General features: G+C 38.2%; 1 protein-coding gene across 1 annotated transcript; it reads left to right on the top strand.

Moving 5' to 3' along the window:
• The first annotated feature begins 650 nt into the window (after nt 1-650).
• Nucleotides 651-1,334, top strand: LOC143850486 (uncharacterized). The gene has a single exon (XM_077359730.1). It carries the CDS (start codon nt 651-653, stop codon nt 1,332-1,334), a length of 684 nt encoding a protein of 227 aa, XP_077215845.1.
• Nucleotides 1,335-14,731: the final 13,397 nt, after the last annotated feature.

Below are 14,731 nucleotides of genomic sequence, written 5' to 3'. Positions count from 1 at the left end.
TCCAATTGGGCCGGGTTGAGAATATAATCTCTTAGGACAGGAAACAGATTCAAAGCATTCCCCCCATTTAATTCCCCCTAAATGTCATTTTTGCCCCTTGGTTTTTTGTTCAGGTTTTTAAATCAAATGCCCGGTAGAATACGAATGGGGTGCCAATTCCAACCTTGACTCCTGCAATCCAAACAAGGTCCTCATTGGATTCAAATAAGTTTTTTGGAAGAAGTTTGGAAAGGAAAAATATTTCTAAAATTTCCTACTTTTGTACATGTGTAAAAAAGATAAAATAAACCAACCCTATTCAATTTTCAGTTAGAGGGACCTTAATATCCCTCTAAATTAACCATAATCATATAATTTCCTTCTAAATCATTGAAAGAAAAAATTTCCCATGAAAAAATTTCAGTTAAAAATGTTTTTCTTGGTACGGGACCATATCTAGGGATGATCTCCCCATACGCCATAAGATGAACGGTTTGGATCACTTGCCCTTGTGCCTTTTCTCACACGTGCAATTTGAGGCTCCATCGAAACAAACAGGCGGGAGATTTTCACCCCTCTTCGCGCTTCTTAAACCCCCCCTCTCTGTTCCAACGTCAAGACCCTAAAAATCCTCAATACTCCATGTTAGGGTTTCATCTCTACAAACCCTAATGGACATCCACAAAGGCTCATGGATTCTCGAATTCCTCCTTCGCCAACCAATCGAAGACTGGGTACTCAACAGACTCATCTCAATTCTCCCCACTTGCAGACAAGATCTCCGTCTAAAGAAAACAATACTCTTGAGAAGAATCTGTACATCGCTTTTGAAATGTTCAATCACAGAGAAAGTTCTCGATTCCTTGGAATCAATCGAATGGATCGACCGTGGAATTGGAATTAGGGTTTCGGAATCGATGAAGGCTGCATACTGCGCAGTGGCAGTGGAATGCGTAGCGAAGTTTTTCCGGGAGAATTGTGTTAATTCTGTTGAGAGAATTTGGAAAATTAGGGTTTTTGAGATGGAGGGTTTTGGTTTGGGTTCGGAATGGTTGAGGGAATCGAGGGATGAGATAATAGAGGCGATTGGGAATGAGAGTGTTCGTGATAATTTTTTGATGAAGGATACGCGAAAGGATGCTTTGGAATGTGTTTGGGTTTTTTTGGAGGAGGCTGTGGGAGAATTGGGTCCTTCTTTTTTGGAATTTGCGGCGGAAATGGTTTGTACTAAGGAGGAAAATGCTTGGATTTTGGATGGAAATGTTAGTGTAATTGAGTTAGGGGATGGTGTCTGTGGCATGGAATTGGATCCCCCTGTTGAACCAGCACAGATAGGTTGGTTGTCTGATGTTTAATTTTAGTTTTCTGAACTGGAATTGCTTTTTCTCAAGGATACTGATACTGGCACTACCATGTTTTACTAATTGCACAAACTCAGCTTGTCTTCTCTTCTTTAATTGGCTTCCAAGAGCTTTTTGGGAACTATAATAACCTTTTACATCTGTTTAAACAATAAAATTCAATATGAATTAGTGCAATTATAAAAACAATTAATGTTTTCTAACTTGAAATTGCTTTTTCTAAATCATCCTGTTTAATTATCATTTTGTGCTAGTTGGATATTCTGACTGTTACGTGCTTAATTGGCCATAAGGCCATAACACAAATAAACAAAGGAAAAGACAAAAAAAGAGAGAGAGGGGGTAGATAGATTGATTCGAGACAACCGGACCTCCTAACGGTTCAATTCGAGAGGAACCATAACTCTCCTGGCAACCGGATCTCCTAACGGGTTCAATTCGAGAGGAACCATAACTCTCCTGAAACATAAGTTGCTGCTTTGGTTGCAAATTCTCTACATTTTCATTGAAATACAAGAACTTAAAATACTAGCACAAAAAGAGTGCCAAATCATCAACTCATTTACCCACTACCATGACACATAATCAAAACTAACACCCACGACCTTGACATAAATAACTATCTGATAACTACTTTGTAACTGAAGCATATACTCTATAACATTTATCGGTTACAAACTTGAATCAGTTCGCAACATGATTGATCTTCTTAGTGGGAAGATCAACCTCTGGACCCACTTCGAGTCAAGGTTCTATGCGTAGAAACATGGTTTTGAGTTTGGAATTATTCATTAATTCGGAAAATACTGCTTGCATGTTATTGATAAATAGAGAACCTACTTGACCACTTCCTCTATGACTTCTTTCCAAAAAAATCTAGATAACCCTTATCTCTAAGACTCCTATCCATACCAAACAACTAGGTTTTAGATTTCCACAAGCTATTAAAAATATAAATTAATTTATTCTACTCTAAGTGGGACTGTCTAGGCACACAACAGTTATCTGTTTTTGTTATTTTTTTGTCCTGGCAAGTTTTCTTATCAATCTTCATTTTGAAATAAAAAATTAAGCAATTGCATGATTGTAACTTATGAGTGTGACTAAGGTAATTTTATATTCTTCATGTTTTGTTTCATTGTTTTGGTGCTAATACACTATGCTTGTTTGTTATTTTATCTTTCTGAATTCCACAATCAATCTGAGAAAGTTTTCTTTTGACGTACATTTTCTAGATAAATGTAAAGGGAGTTCACAGCCTAGAGAGAAAGATGTACCCATTGAAGAAATAACTTCTACTGAGGAAAGAGAGAAGCCTAGAGAGAAAGATTTACCCATTCAAGACATAAATTCTACTGAGGAAAGAGAGATTGCAATGTCAAAAGAAGTGGGCATTTCTCACGTTGTGAATCTGGGTAGCTGTGTAATGGGGAATAAATATGATGGCCTGTCTACACCCGATGTCAATAAGGTACGAAAGGACCTTAAATCCAGTTGTATAAATCTGCAAACAGTTGTGGAAGATCCTCTTCCGGATTCTTTGGAAATGGCTGAAAGAATATTAGTAAATATGCCAACTGAACAAATAAATCAGGAGGGTCCTGAAGAAAATCATAATCTGGTAGATGTAGATGTGTGCAATTCTTCTGTTGATAAGGGTGTTGAAGCTACTCATGTCGGGGAAACTAATACAGCAAACCAGATTGACAGACAGGATGGAACATCGTGGCCTGGATTTATGGTTCGGAATAGGACTGCCCATACTTATGAGGTAATGATTGCATTGTCCTTTGTTTTGTTATTCGTCATTTCTTTTCTGTTTGCACTGTTTTTAAGCTTATCGATTAGATATTGCTGCTTTGTAAATGTCATTTAAATATGCAGGGGACTTGAAATTCATATTCCTGCTGATCATAATTTTTTTTGTTGGAATATGGCCTGCTCAGGCCTTCATCTATATTAGACAGTATACATAAGGGGAAAACATGGGTTTCCATGCCCATCTCCCCATGCCATTTAGAAACTTTTGAAGCCATTTATATATCTATATCCATCCCTATACCAATTATGACTAGAACGTTTGGGTTGCCATGAACAATCCCTATCTCTAAAACCAAATGCAAATAAAATAAATGAAAATTTAGGCTGTTTTGTATCTCTCTATCAAGCCCCTAGGTTATTTAAAACCCTAGATATGCAAATCTCTCTCTATTAATCATCTAGGCTATTTAAAATTCTATAAATGTGAGTCTATCTCTGTTAGGTTCTTAGCTATTCAAAAGATTCAAAACCATATAAATGTAAATCTCTCTGTATTAAGCCTGTTAAAGTATAAAAGATTAAATAGTGCCCTTCTCCAACAGCTTAAGCTTTTGGAGAATTCGGTAAGTTTCTAACATGGTATTAGAGCCAAAGGTCTCGATTTCAAACCTCCCCGATGTCAAAAAAAAAAAATCTACATGCAATGGTCGGCCTAAGGTGGGACCACTTGTGCCACGTGTTTGCCAAGTGGGGCACACGTGAGGGGGAGTGTTAAGCTTTTGGAGACATGGTATCAGAGCCAAGGTCTCGAGTTCAAACCTCCCCGATGTAAAAAAAAAAAATCCACATGCAATGGTCGGCCCAAGGTGGGACCACATGTGCCACGTGTTTGCCAATTGGGCCACATGTGAGGGGGAGTGTTGCAGTATAAAAGATTAAATACTGCCTTTCTCCAACAGCTTAAGCTTTTGAAGAAGTCGGTAAGTTTCTAACAAAGCCCTTAGGCTATTTTGATCTTTACGTATTAGATATATAATATGTTATTTAAGCCTTATAACTGTAAATTTATATATTAATAATAAATACCTTGCACTCATAAACAATACTATGATGTGATTTAAATGCATGCACATAATAAAGAAAAAAAAGGAAAGGTGGCTCTAGGCCCCATGCATGTCACATGTATGTCAATAAAAACTCCTTTGACTCTCCCTGATTTTTGACCGCATCAACCGAGTACTCGACTGTGTTGTTCCGAGTTGACTAGAATTTTCTTCGGACCGGTTTTGACCGACATCTGCGTTTTGAAACACTGTTTTGAACCACAGTAATGAGTATGGGTCAGCATTAAAGGAAGAGAGAAGCTTTTGAAGAAATGGCTTACAACCCGTCTATGACAGATTTCAAAAAAGTTGGAAGGCCCGCCTCTTTTACTAAGACAAGGGTTCCATATTGATCAATTCCTTATCTATACCTACTCACTAATCTTCACGTTCTCTTTGATTTTGCCTTGTGAATTTGATGCCCTAATTTGTACTATCATTTCTCTGCCCTTTCTGTACTCAATTTTTAAGCAGATTTTTACATTTGTTTCTTGAGAAATAGTTTGTGAACGTGCATCTTGAACAGAACCAGCCGCCTGCTCCATTCTCCTCAATCCTAGTTTTTAATCGTTCTCTTTTGATATTTTGTCTTTACCTTGTTCTTTATTTCTTTCTTTTTTTCAGTCATCTTTCTTGCCCCGAACTTCAAGCACTCTCTCAAAACCTCAATATCGGACCAAATCACGTCTTGTAGCTGATTCAATCCATAAAAAAACCTTAGGTGTACTCCATAAGATCAATTAAGCTTGGAACTTATGCTTAACAACACTCCAAGGTAGTGGCCACTTCCTCAACAGATCGCTACCATGGACTTACCTTTCCTTTTCATCCATCGTCCTTTGATCCAGTCTTGGCGTAGAATTTGCTCTGCATCAATCCCTCCCTAGTAGAGAGAATTCGACTTTGAGCTCGGAGAGATGTACTGAATAAATTCTTCCATAAAGTCAAATACTCAAAGGGAATGATGTGCAGATTCCCTTGTTAATTATGTCTGTTTCGTAGCCGAGGCCCATATGAGTTTCCGTTGGCCTTCTTGGTGTTGCTATTGTTGTTTTGCTTTATTAATATATTTCATTTGTTCAAAAAAAATAAAAAAACTTGAAGTAGACGCCGTCTTGATTTTTGTGACTTCTATATCTAAGATGAATACTTTTTTGCTTAGGAGTTTCCTCAAACAGTTGTACTGCCTTTTCAACTGGATCAAGATTCATGTGAGCATTAGCAATATCACACTAATAACCAAGCCTCTGTTTTGCATTTTATCAAACAATTGATGTACACATGTCCAGCCATAGGCTTTGTTTTATGATTACTATTTAGTTACGACGGTGTTCTTCCTTTTTCTTGTAGCTTATAAAGAAACCTAGATACTCCCCATAATTCTCGTAGACATCAAATCCTTGTAGAATTTTGGTTGGTGCATCTCTTCATTTGAATATTCATCATAATCGGACTTCGATTTCTTCTTTTTCACAACCTACTTTCTCCCCCTTAATCTCTCTTATATTTTGTTTCAGAATATGTTGTTTTGATGCCAAGCCTTCCTTGTTGCTTCTGTTTGCACTCTCCTTCCCATAAAAAGTCAGTTGTAAACTTTTCGTTCTTGATGATACCACTCCGTGTATCTTTAATGACTTCAAAATATATAGTAAATTTGTGAATTAGCCGAGCTTTGCTCAATGTTATTCTCCCATTGGAAGATAACTTTTTTCCCATGATGCTAGCGTTCCCCATACACAAACACTAAGGGGCCGTTTGGATATGCGGATTTTAGAATCCAGGATTTCTTCAAAATTGTAGCTAAGAGACGAGAAGAAGTGGACCGGCCGTCGTTTTTGACCTCTCTCCCTTCTTTCCGTTAGCAAGAGAGTAGTAGATCCTCCCATATTTCCAGGTTTTAGAAATCTCAGGATGCAGGAGAGATTTTAAAAACCCGAATTTCTCATTTAAAATCCAAGAAACGCTGTCGGGAGAGCATACATCAGCTTGATCATGAACCCTCTTTTACACTGTTTTCAAACTAAAAGCTTGGATTCTAAAACCCGCGTATCCAAACGACCCCTAAGATGACAAATTGGAAGTGGGAGAGTGAGGGAAAAACAATAGGGTGCCAGTGTATTTTGTATTTTTATTTTTCTATGACGTGGCTTAGAGCCACACCTTAGTAAATAGGTTGAGAAGAACCACGTGAGAAAGATTACATAATACTTGTTGAAATTGATGTGTCAATGAGATATCATTATATTAAAAGCCATTGTATAATGTTCTTGATTTCTTTTCTTTTATTTTTCGTAATTCCTATTCATCATCATGATAAAATAACATTGGTTGATGTTTAACACATTTGTTCTACTCCAACTTTTGCACATTTGAAATCTCAAGTTATGGACTTATGTTACACATTTTTTGTTAATTGAGTTGGTAGTTTTTTCTCCATGCAGTGGGATGAAGATTCGATTGAGTCCTCGTAAAAAAATTCACTAAATCGTTCGAGGGAAATTTGTTTGCCTAGCCCAAAGAACAACGCAATATCTCCTTTGAATAAGCGAGGTGGGACGAGATATAGGAGAAAAAATAAGAGGTGGAGTTTACAGGAAGAAGAGGCTTTAAGAGATGCTGTCCAAAAGTAGGTAGTTGTTTGGGCTAGAAAAAATAGCATCCGAAAATTCCTGTTTATTTTCGATTATTCTTTAATAATTATTGTTAATTGTAGTTTTTGTGTCCATTATAAAGTCATGTTGTAAGTTTACCATCCGTACCTTGACATGATTGTGTCTATTATTAGAATACAATATACCAAAAGACGGGTTGGGCCTCTAGCTCATTGGATAAGGCTTTGTTCTTTGACTTTGAGGCCGGTGGTTCAATCCCAGCTTACCTGCCAAAAAAAGAAAAAAATTTGATTGTGTCTATATGTTCAATTATCTTGAGTTCTCTATCTATTGCTTTGTCTTCTCATTTTCTTGAATAGATTGATGAGGGTTAACCTTTGTACGCATTCATGTTTTCTTTTTTCCTGTGAAGGCATGGCACGGGGAGATGGGCATTCATTTTGAATCGCTATACTGAAAACTTCGAGGGGAGAACACCGGTAATTATGATGTCATATGCTCATTTAAAATCTCTTATGATGTTCTATTTAAAAAAAAAAAAAAAAATTCTCTTATGCTGTTTTTGTATTCTTGATGGAGGTGAGTTTGATAATGAACGCTCGCATTGCACAGATTGATTTGAAGGACAAGTGGCGAAATATGGTGCATTAGCTTATTTGATATGCATTTTGTGGTCCTTCCACTTATCAGGTACATTGTCTATTTGTCGTATTTATTTGTGCATTCTCGGTTTTCGTATGCTGGCTGTCTGCTAAAGTCCTATTATTGCTGAAAAAGTTATTATAAGTATTTTTGGAATTGGCCAAACTTCTTATTATCTTTTCGAATCTTTTGCTCTGTAAATGCTCAGTTCCTAATATTTGATTGGTTAACATGTAATCCCTTCAATGCGTCTGTAATTACGGAAGTTACCAAGACATCACTTTGTTAGTTTTAAGCAAATCGTTGAGGTTAATCTATTAGTCTTGCTTTTGGTTCTCTAACCTTTGGTTGCATCTTTGTGTGTTGATGCAATCGTTAGCCCCTTGAAGAAGAAGCATTGACATCTCTCTCTTTTCCTTTTTGTTCTTAAGGGGGTGGGGGTGGAGGTGTTTCTTTTAGTTCTATGGGTTTTGGATTTTTCATCATGTTGGTTTTGGGATTTTCATCATCTTGCTGACTTTCGTTTGTAATGACTTAAGATTGTAGGGACCATCCACTTAAGTTAACCCCTTATAACTTAAGTGATCTTTTAAGTTATATGTGGTGGCGACCATCATTTTAAGTAGTTTACATTATGTTAGTCACTTATGAAGGATTGTAGGGTTCTCATTCAAAAAAAAAAGGAAGGAAGGATTGTACAGTTATATTAGAATAGGTTCAAGGGTTACTTGAGTATTAGTATTAGAATAGGTTCAAGGGTTACTTGAGTATTAGAATGGGTTTTGTGTTGTAAACTGAACATTTTTTTACAGTATTGAAATTTGTGAATGAGCTTTTTCTGCAGTCTGCACTAAGATGCTGCACAAACAGTAGCAACACCACTCGTGGTGATTTCAATCTCTCTCTCTTACTATTGCCCTTGAAAAGCTTGAACTTCCCCCTAAAGGGAAAGAGCTCTTGATTCGCTCAGACAAACCTACTCAAAAGAGTGGTTCTGACTTAGCTTTGCTCAAGAGACACTTCTCTTCGAGCCACAAATATTCACTTTTTCCTTCTAGTGGTATCGTGCTTTATGCCTGCCCGGATCCAAAAGTTTGTGATCTAAAAGGATGGGGTGAATTAGAGGATTGGGAGGTGAATTAGATGATGGTTAGTGAAGAGGACTTGATCTAAAGGTCGGACGAATTACGATGAGGTTACTGATTTTTCGGGAAGATTCATGCCAAAGCCTTACTGTGATTAGGAATCAATCACAGAGTTATTTTTAATGGAAATCAATGATAGAAGAAAGAAATGTGCTCTTTGTGAAACTGAAATTGAAAGAGTTGTGCTTGAGTTTTGGAAGAGGGTTGAAGAGCAATGTATCAGACAAGTGAGGCCTAAGATTCGCACCTGGGAACATATGAGGGCCAAGATGAGGAAGCAATTTCTCCTTGCTGATTTCTGATTACATATTATGAATCTATGATGTATCAACATTTTCATAGTTTAATTCAACGTGAAATGAGCGTAGAAGTATAGACATCGGAGTTCAACAACCTGTCCATAAGGGTAGGTCATCAAGAAAGTGACGAACAACTCGAACAACTCGAACAACTCGATGCAAGTTATTTATCCTGGCTCAAGCTGCTGACTCAGGATCAGATGATAGTTATGTGGCTGACTAACCTTGAAGATGCAAATCAGTATGGTCTTTGGGTAGGAGAAAGAGTGATCCATTATGGCCCTAAGTTTAATATGATTGAACATAAGCCTACATCTGCAAACACAATGAGTTATAGTGTCGTTGGGGTGTCAAGGATTGACTAAACAGCTACTAGAAGCAATCATGCATCTCTTTTATCAAATTCAACAAGTCCCAGGACTGTTGAAGGGGTTGACCGGACTGTTAAATGAAAGGAACCAGCGCTCATCGGGTCGATGATTCAATGTTTCTCTTGTGGGGAATTAGGACATGCATCCTATTCTTACCCATAAGAGTGTTGACTTTGCTAAAGGTGATGACGACGAAGAGGATCAAATATGGCATATTTATGACCGGTATCAAGACAAAGATGAGGAAATTAACATGATGCTTGTTCGGAACTAGAATTTGGTGGTTCATGAGGAAGTCCTTGCAGTTGTACCACACTATCACAAACACTCAATCCAAGAACATCCTCGCTAATGAACTAGGTATCACTAGCAAAATCTTCTACAGGTCTCCTTACTTTGAACGTCTATGGAAAGTTACGAAGCGATGTGTGAATTGTTAAAGTAAAAAAGATTAAATAATGCCATATACAACAGCTTAAGCTTTTGGAGTAATTGGTTGTTTCACATGGTATAATTGCTCTGGGTTCAAAACTCCTTAACATTAAAAAACTCCACATGTAATGGCCAACCCAAAAAGAGGGGCTACATGGGCCACGTGTAGGCCAACCCTAGAAAAGAGGGGGCCACATGGAGGGGAGTGTTAATGTATAAAAGTTTAAATAACACTATCTACAACAGCTTAAGCTTTTGGAGTAATTGGTTGTTTCACATGATCATGATGATATGCTCCAATCACAAACCGATACACTTCAAAGGAACACCATCTCTAGATCCTCCATGCTATAGAAATGATCTCTATGACAGTGATCAAGGGAAGCCTCGTTCCTCTCAATACTTGGTTGCAAATTCTCTAACATCTCTCGATTTACCTTTTTGATGTAGTGGACGAAGGCGTCGGCCTTAGTGATGCACTTCCCAGTGCTCCGTCGGCCTTAGTGATGCACTTCCCAGTATAGAGCACATGTGTATGATCTAGAAGGTGTGGAAGGAGATGGCCACGAGTGGTCTCAAAAGAACGAACCAAATTATGTAAACTCGTTCTATTGGTGATGGTCCCCTCTAGCTAAGCATTTCAGCAAATGCCCTAAGCTATAATTGATCACTTATATCTGTCCATATGCTCGAGAGTGGTATGTGAGGCTGAATTAAAACATAATCCTATTTTACTCCATAAAATATGTGCTATGTGGACAATCAGATGATCTATGACCCCATTCATTACTGTTGGATCATTACTGTTGGAACATATGAAGGTAGTGGTACTATGTAATATGGGTCGTAGAAGTCCATGATCCATGTTCTTCTCACCCACATGTGGTCTGTTAGCAATGTTATTAGGAGGAAAAGTGGAGTTCAAATGACTAGCCACGTAATCTCTAATAACTGAACTAGTTGAGTCTCAGTCAATGCCCTTTTGCCTCACCTCGCCTTGCCTTGCTTAGCTAGGCGGGGCGTGCATTCCAAGGGACCACGACATTTCCGATAATCCCAAGCCTAATGCGTTTGCTAATGCGATTCAAGGCAACTCTGATCTTGGCTAAGATTTCCGAGTGATGGTCCAACACTCCAACGTAGCTTGAGTACAATGTCTCTAGGCCTCTCGGGACTGGGCTCGTTCTTGCCCTTGATGTGGTGCATTGGCCATATTAGTCATAGTTTGTACATGTGTGATCGATGTGCAAGACAACCCTACATAATAGTGGGGTGTACTAAGACACATTAAAAGAAAATAGACGGGCTAAGACTAGGAAGTTGACACCTAACTGATCTGAAGTAGACGCTAAGATATAGGGCAGCCCTAAGAAACTCAAACATTATCCAAGGATCCATAAAAGACAATTTTAATGAACCTAGACTCTAAAGGAGAATTTTAGAGTCTAATGCATATAACTAAGAGAGACTCCATCAGGACTTTACCCAACAATTTGAGGGCGAGATCCAAGGCTAGAAGTGAGGAAGAGTCTATCGGTCATTATCGAACACCTAGGTGTCTTTAATTGAAGGGACCCTACAAGTGTTTGAGCTCTGAGTTCTGATACCAAATTGGTGCAAACCTTGGGGTCCGCAGGTTGATTTCTGAGAATTTAGGTGCACGAATGAGGTGTTCTAATTTAATATGGCAGCAAAGTATATATTCAAAAATAGATTAAACATCATATAAAATCTAATTCCAACTAGGTATTGTAGGAAAGTAGAGCCTTTGAAATTCTTTCATCAAATAGTAAATAATTCAGCCCCATGCAGGTTCTTTACATCAAATCCATAAACAAAACAACTAGCGACCGGAAATATGGAAATAATGTATGATAAGATTCAGATATATGAAATAATCTATTTTTTTTAAATGAATATGAAATAATCCAATATATGGCTCAAATAATACCTAAGGGTGGCTAGGGTGTGGTAATACTGTAATAGGCAATGACTCAGGGCAAGGTGATGGGAAAAGTAATAGGATCTGGGAGGGGAATGCAAGAAAAAGATGAGAAAGGTTCAAGGGGTAGAGAATATGGGCTTAGTTTATTAAAAATAAAGTGAATGTGATCTGTACCTTAGAGTGACATGTCGGTCTTCATGCCTTGATCGTTCGCTGCAAGTAATGTCCAAGAGGAAGAGGAGGAAGAGAGAAAGAGAGAGAGAGAAGGTAAGAAGAGAAAGAGAAGAGGCAGTTGCACAAGGCCGATAGGGACAGAAAGAGGAGAGGAGGAAACAAAGAAAAAAAGGGCAATAAAGAGGGAGGCACTCTATGCAAGGGTGTGTTTTCTTTCTCGTCGATTCAAAATTAGGATTTATAGAAGGGTGTTGGTTTTTAAAGAGAGCAGTATGGATAACTGTTGGGCCATAAGGAGGCTGGCCTATAGAAAATAAGAAGAGGGGCTTAAGGGGTTAAGTAGTGGGCCATAGGGGGGTTAGCCAATAGGATATAAGAAAGGGGTTGGAGGTTTAAGTCGTTATAAGACCTTTTATGTGAGTTTGAGAATGGGTTTATAGTGGTGGGTCATGGTTAATAGGCAAGTAAAGTGAGCCATAGGTTGATGTGGACATCCTACCAAGTCTAGGACTAATAAAATATGAATTAAAATATTAAATAAAATTTAAATAAAGAAAAGATAAAGGTGTATTACTACTCTAAATCACATCACTTAGACTTGAAATAATTAAAATAGAACAATAAATGGCCACGATACCTTGGGCCCTCTACCTAAAAAATAACTAAATACCACCCAGGGGAATGTGGGGCCAAATTCCTCTCCTTTGAATGCTGACTTAGCTCCCTCTTTTCTTCCACCTGTTTTTTCAACTCTTTTGGTAGGATGAACCGCATCACACAATGACCCTCTTTCTCCATTTTGCTTAAAATCGGGCTAAATCTTTAAGTTGAATTGTGGATAAATCTGTCTGTTCGCAACAAATTTCACATGCATGAAAAAGAGCATCACACACAAAATGTATTGGTATCAAATTTCCCTCTTGCGAGAAGAGGTTTTATTAATTTTGGTAGGGATCGTACACATTCGGCTTTATTAGCCGTTAATTACATTTCTTGAAGAAAAAGAGAATACCTCTGATTATCCATCAATAGGTTCCCTATCTAAGTACAAATTTTTAATTAATTTATCCCCCAGAAAGATTTAATTTTTGTTAACAGATCTTCTCGGAGGAAATTTCATCTTCTCAAACTTTCTTCATTTTTTTCCTTCGGAGAAACGTCATCTTTATCGTCTTTCTCCTTTTAGAAAGTCCCTGGAAGAGACTTTAAAGGGAGTCTTCTCATTTGATTTGGTAGGGTCAGCCACTATACTCTTATTTTGATAGAATAGGTCCCGCCTACTATGCACTCCACTATGCACCGAGTAGGCCTTACCATCACCAAAGGCTATGCTTAAGGCGGGGACACTATTCCAGAACAAATGCTGACATTCTTTTTTTTCACCGGATGCTTTGATGAGGGCATTATTTTACACTTGTTCCTATGAAGTGGGCCATCTGAATACATGGAGAATCCTAGTTTCACTAGGGTAATGGAGATATGATAAGCATGGAAGGATTATATCATGAAATATAATTGGATGAAAATCAGGGATCGTAAGAGGCGTGTGATACTCTTTAAGAATTCATTCGGGAAAGGAGATAAGTATGCACAGATCATATGATAATCCTTGTTTCATAGGGAAGGGAAGATAAATACGAATGACTCATGTAATTGGGTGAGACTCCCATAAGGATTGATAATTTTCTCCCTGTTCTTGTATATAAAGACTGGGGCTCTTTTTTTTTGTTTTTTAATGTAAACAGCTCAAGGGCAAGGAGACACAGAGTGAGAGAGAGGAAATAAAAGCTTTGCCTTCCCCTCATCAGTATGGGCTTCATGGACTCCCGCAAGTCACTCATTTTCCCATGTTTAGTTTTTCTGTTCTCTCCTCTGGAAAAGATGACATATGTATGGATTTGTGGGATGTTTTCCCTCATCTTCATGATTGTACTGCAAGAACTCTACCACTTGAAGGAGTAAATTCTGGAGCCTTTTCTGCTGCGTTCATGTCTTCACAGATCTTTTATTTATTTATTTATTTATTTTTAACTCTTTTCGAAGTACAAACCAGCACATGGAAGTTTCAAAGATTTCGTTGGGAACTATCTTTGCTCGCCATATGTTTGACACAACTCCCCACTGGTTTGACCACTGCGGGTGTAATTTATTGTTTGAGGGAATGCTTGATCTTAAGCTTTCTCTGCATCTTGGTCTTTTTATGTTGCTGTTACAACATTAAGGGCTTCATTGTATCCGAGATCTGATCCCATCTTTACTCTTTTTCTATTGTTGTTGTTTCAACATCGCCTTGTGAATGGTTCGTTTGTGACGATCCGGGCACATTTACTCGTTGCTTCGTGATCCAGGTAATTTTAATTCTTAGGCTTTTTCACCATATTACTAGAACATAACAGCCTTCTTCTCTGTTAGAAACGTTTCTTGTGATTAGACCCAAGCAGTTGTCTGTGTTGGAGTTAAAATTATGGCTTCACCACTGCAATCTCCCCTCAATCCAAGAGAACCCAAACCTCCAGGACCCAGGAGGAAAATCTTCAAAAGAAGAGGAGGGAAGGTTCTGGCTTTTCCAATGAGGGAAGGTTCTGGCCTTTCCAATCTCAACCCCAGCCCAGTTTTTTCAACCTCTTAAAGTCCTTTTCAACTGCCCCATTGATCCCAACCCCTGGGACTAGCTTCCTCTCGTCTCTCTCCGACATTTTCTGAAAAAAGCCATCCTCATTCTGAAATCTGGAGCACGATGAAAGAATATTGGCCAAATGAAAAATTACCCATTGAAAGTTACCCTGCTCAGAAAGTTCGATCCCCCCCTATATTCCCCCAAGCTGATCTAGAACTGGATGCTTGCACCCACTACAAGAAAGGAACTCATACCCACAAAATCTTTGAAAAAACTAGTGAAACCTGTTT

The sequence above is a fragment of the Tasmannia lanceolata genome, unplaced genomic scaffold (genome assembly GCF_043159265.1).
Source record: "Tasmannia lanceolata isolate RefF3 unplaced genomic scaffold, GAP_Taslan_0.1 ptg000018l, whole genome shotgun sequence".
Taxonomy (NCBI): Eukaryota; Viridiplantae; Streptophyta; class Magnoliopsida; order Canellales; family Winteraceae; genus Tasmannia; species Tasmannia lanceolata.
The sequence above is the reverse complement of the archived record's forward strand: the minus strand, read 5'-3'. Positions and strand labels throughout refer to the sequence as shown.

What these genes read in the sequence shown, in the direction of transcription:
- LOC143850486 (XM_077359730.1), top strand. Translation starts at nt 651, where the DNA reads ATGGACATCCACAAAGGCTCATGGATTCTCGAATTCCTCCTTCGCCAA.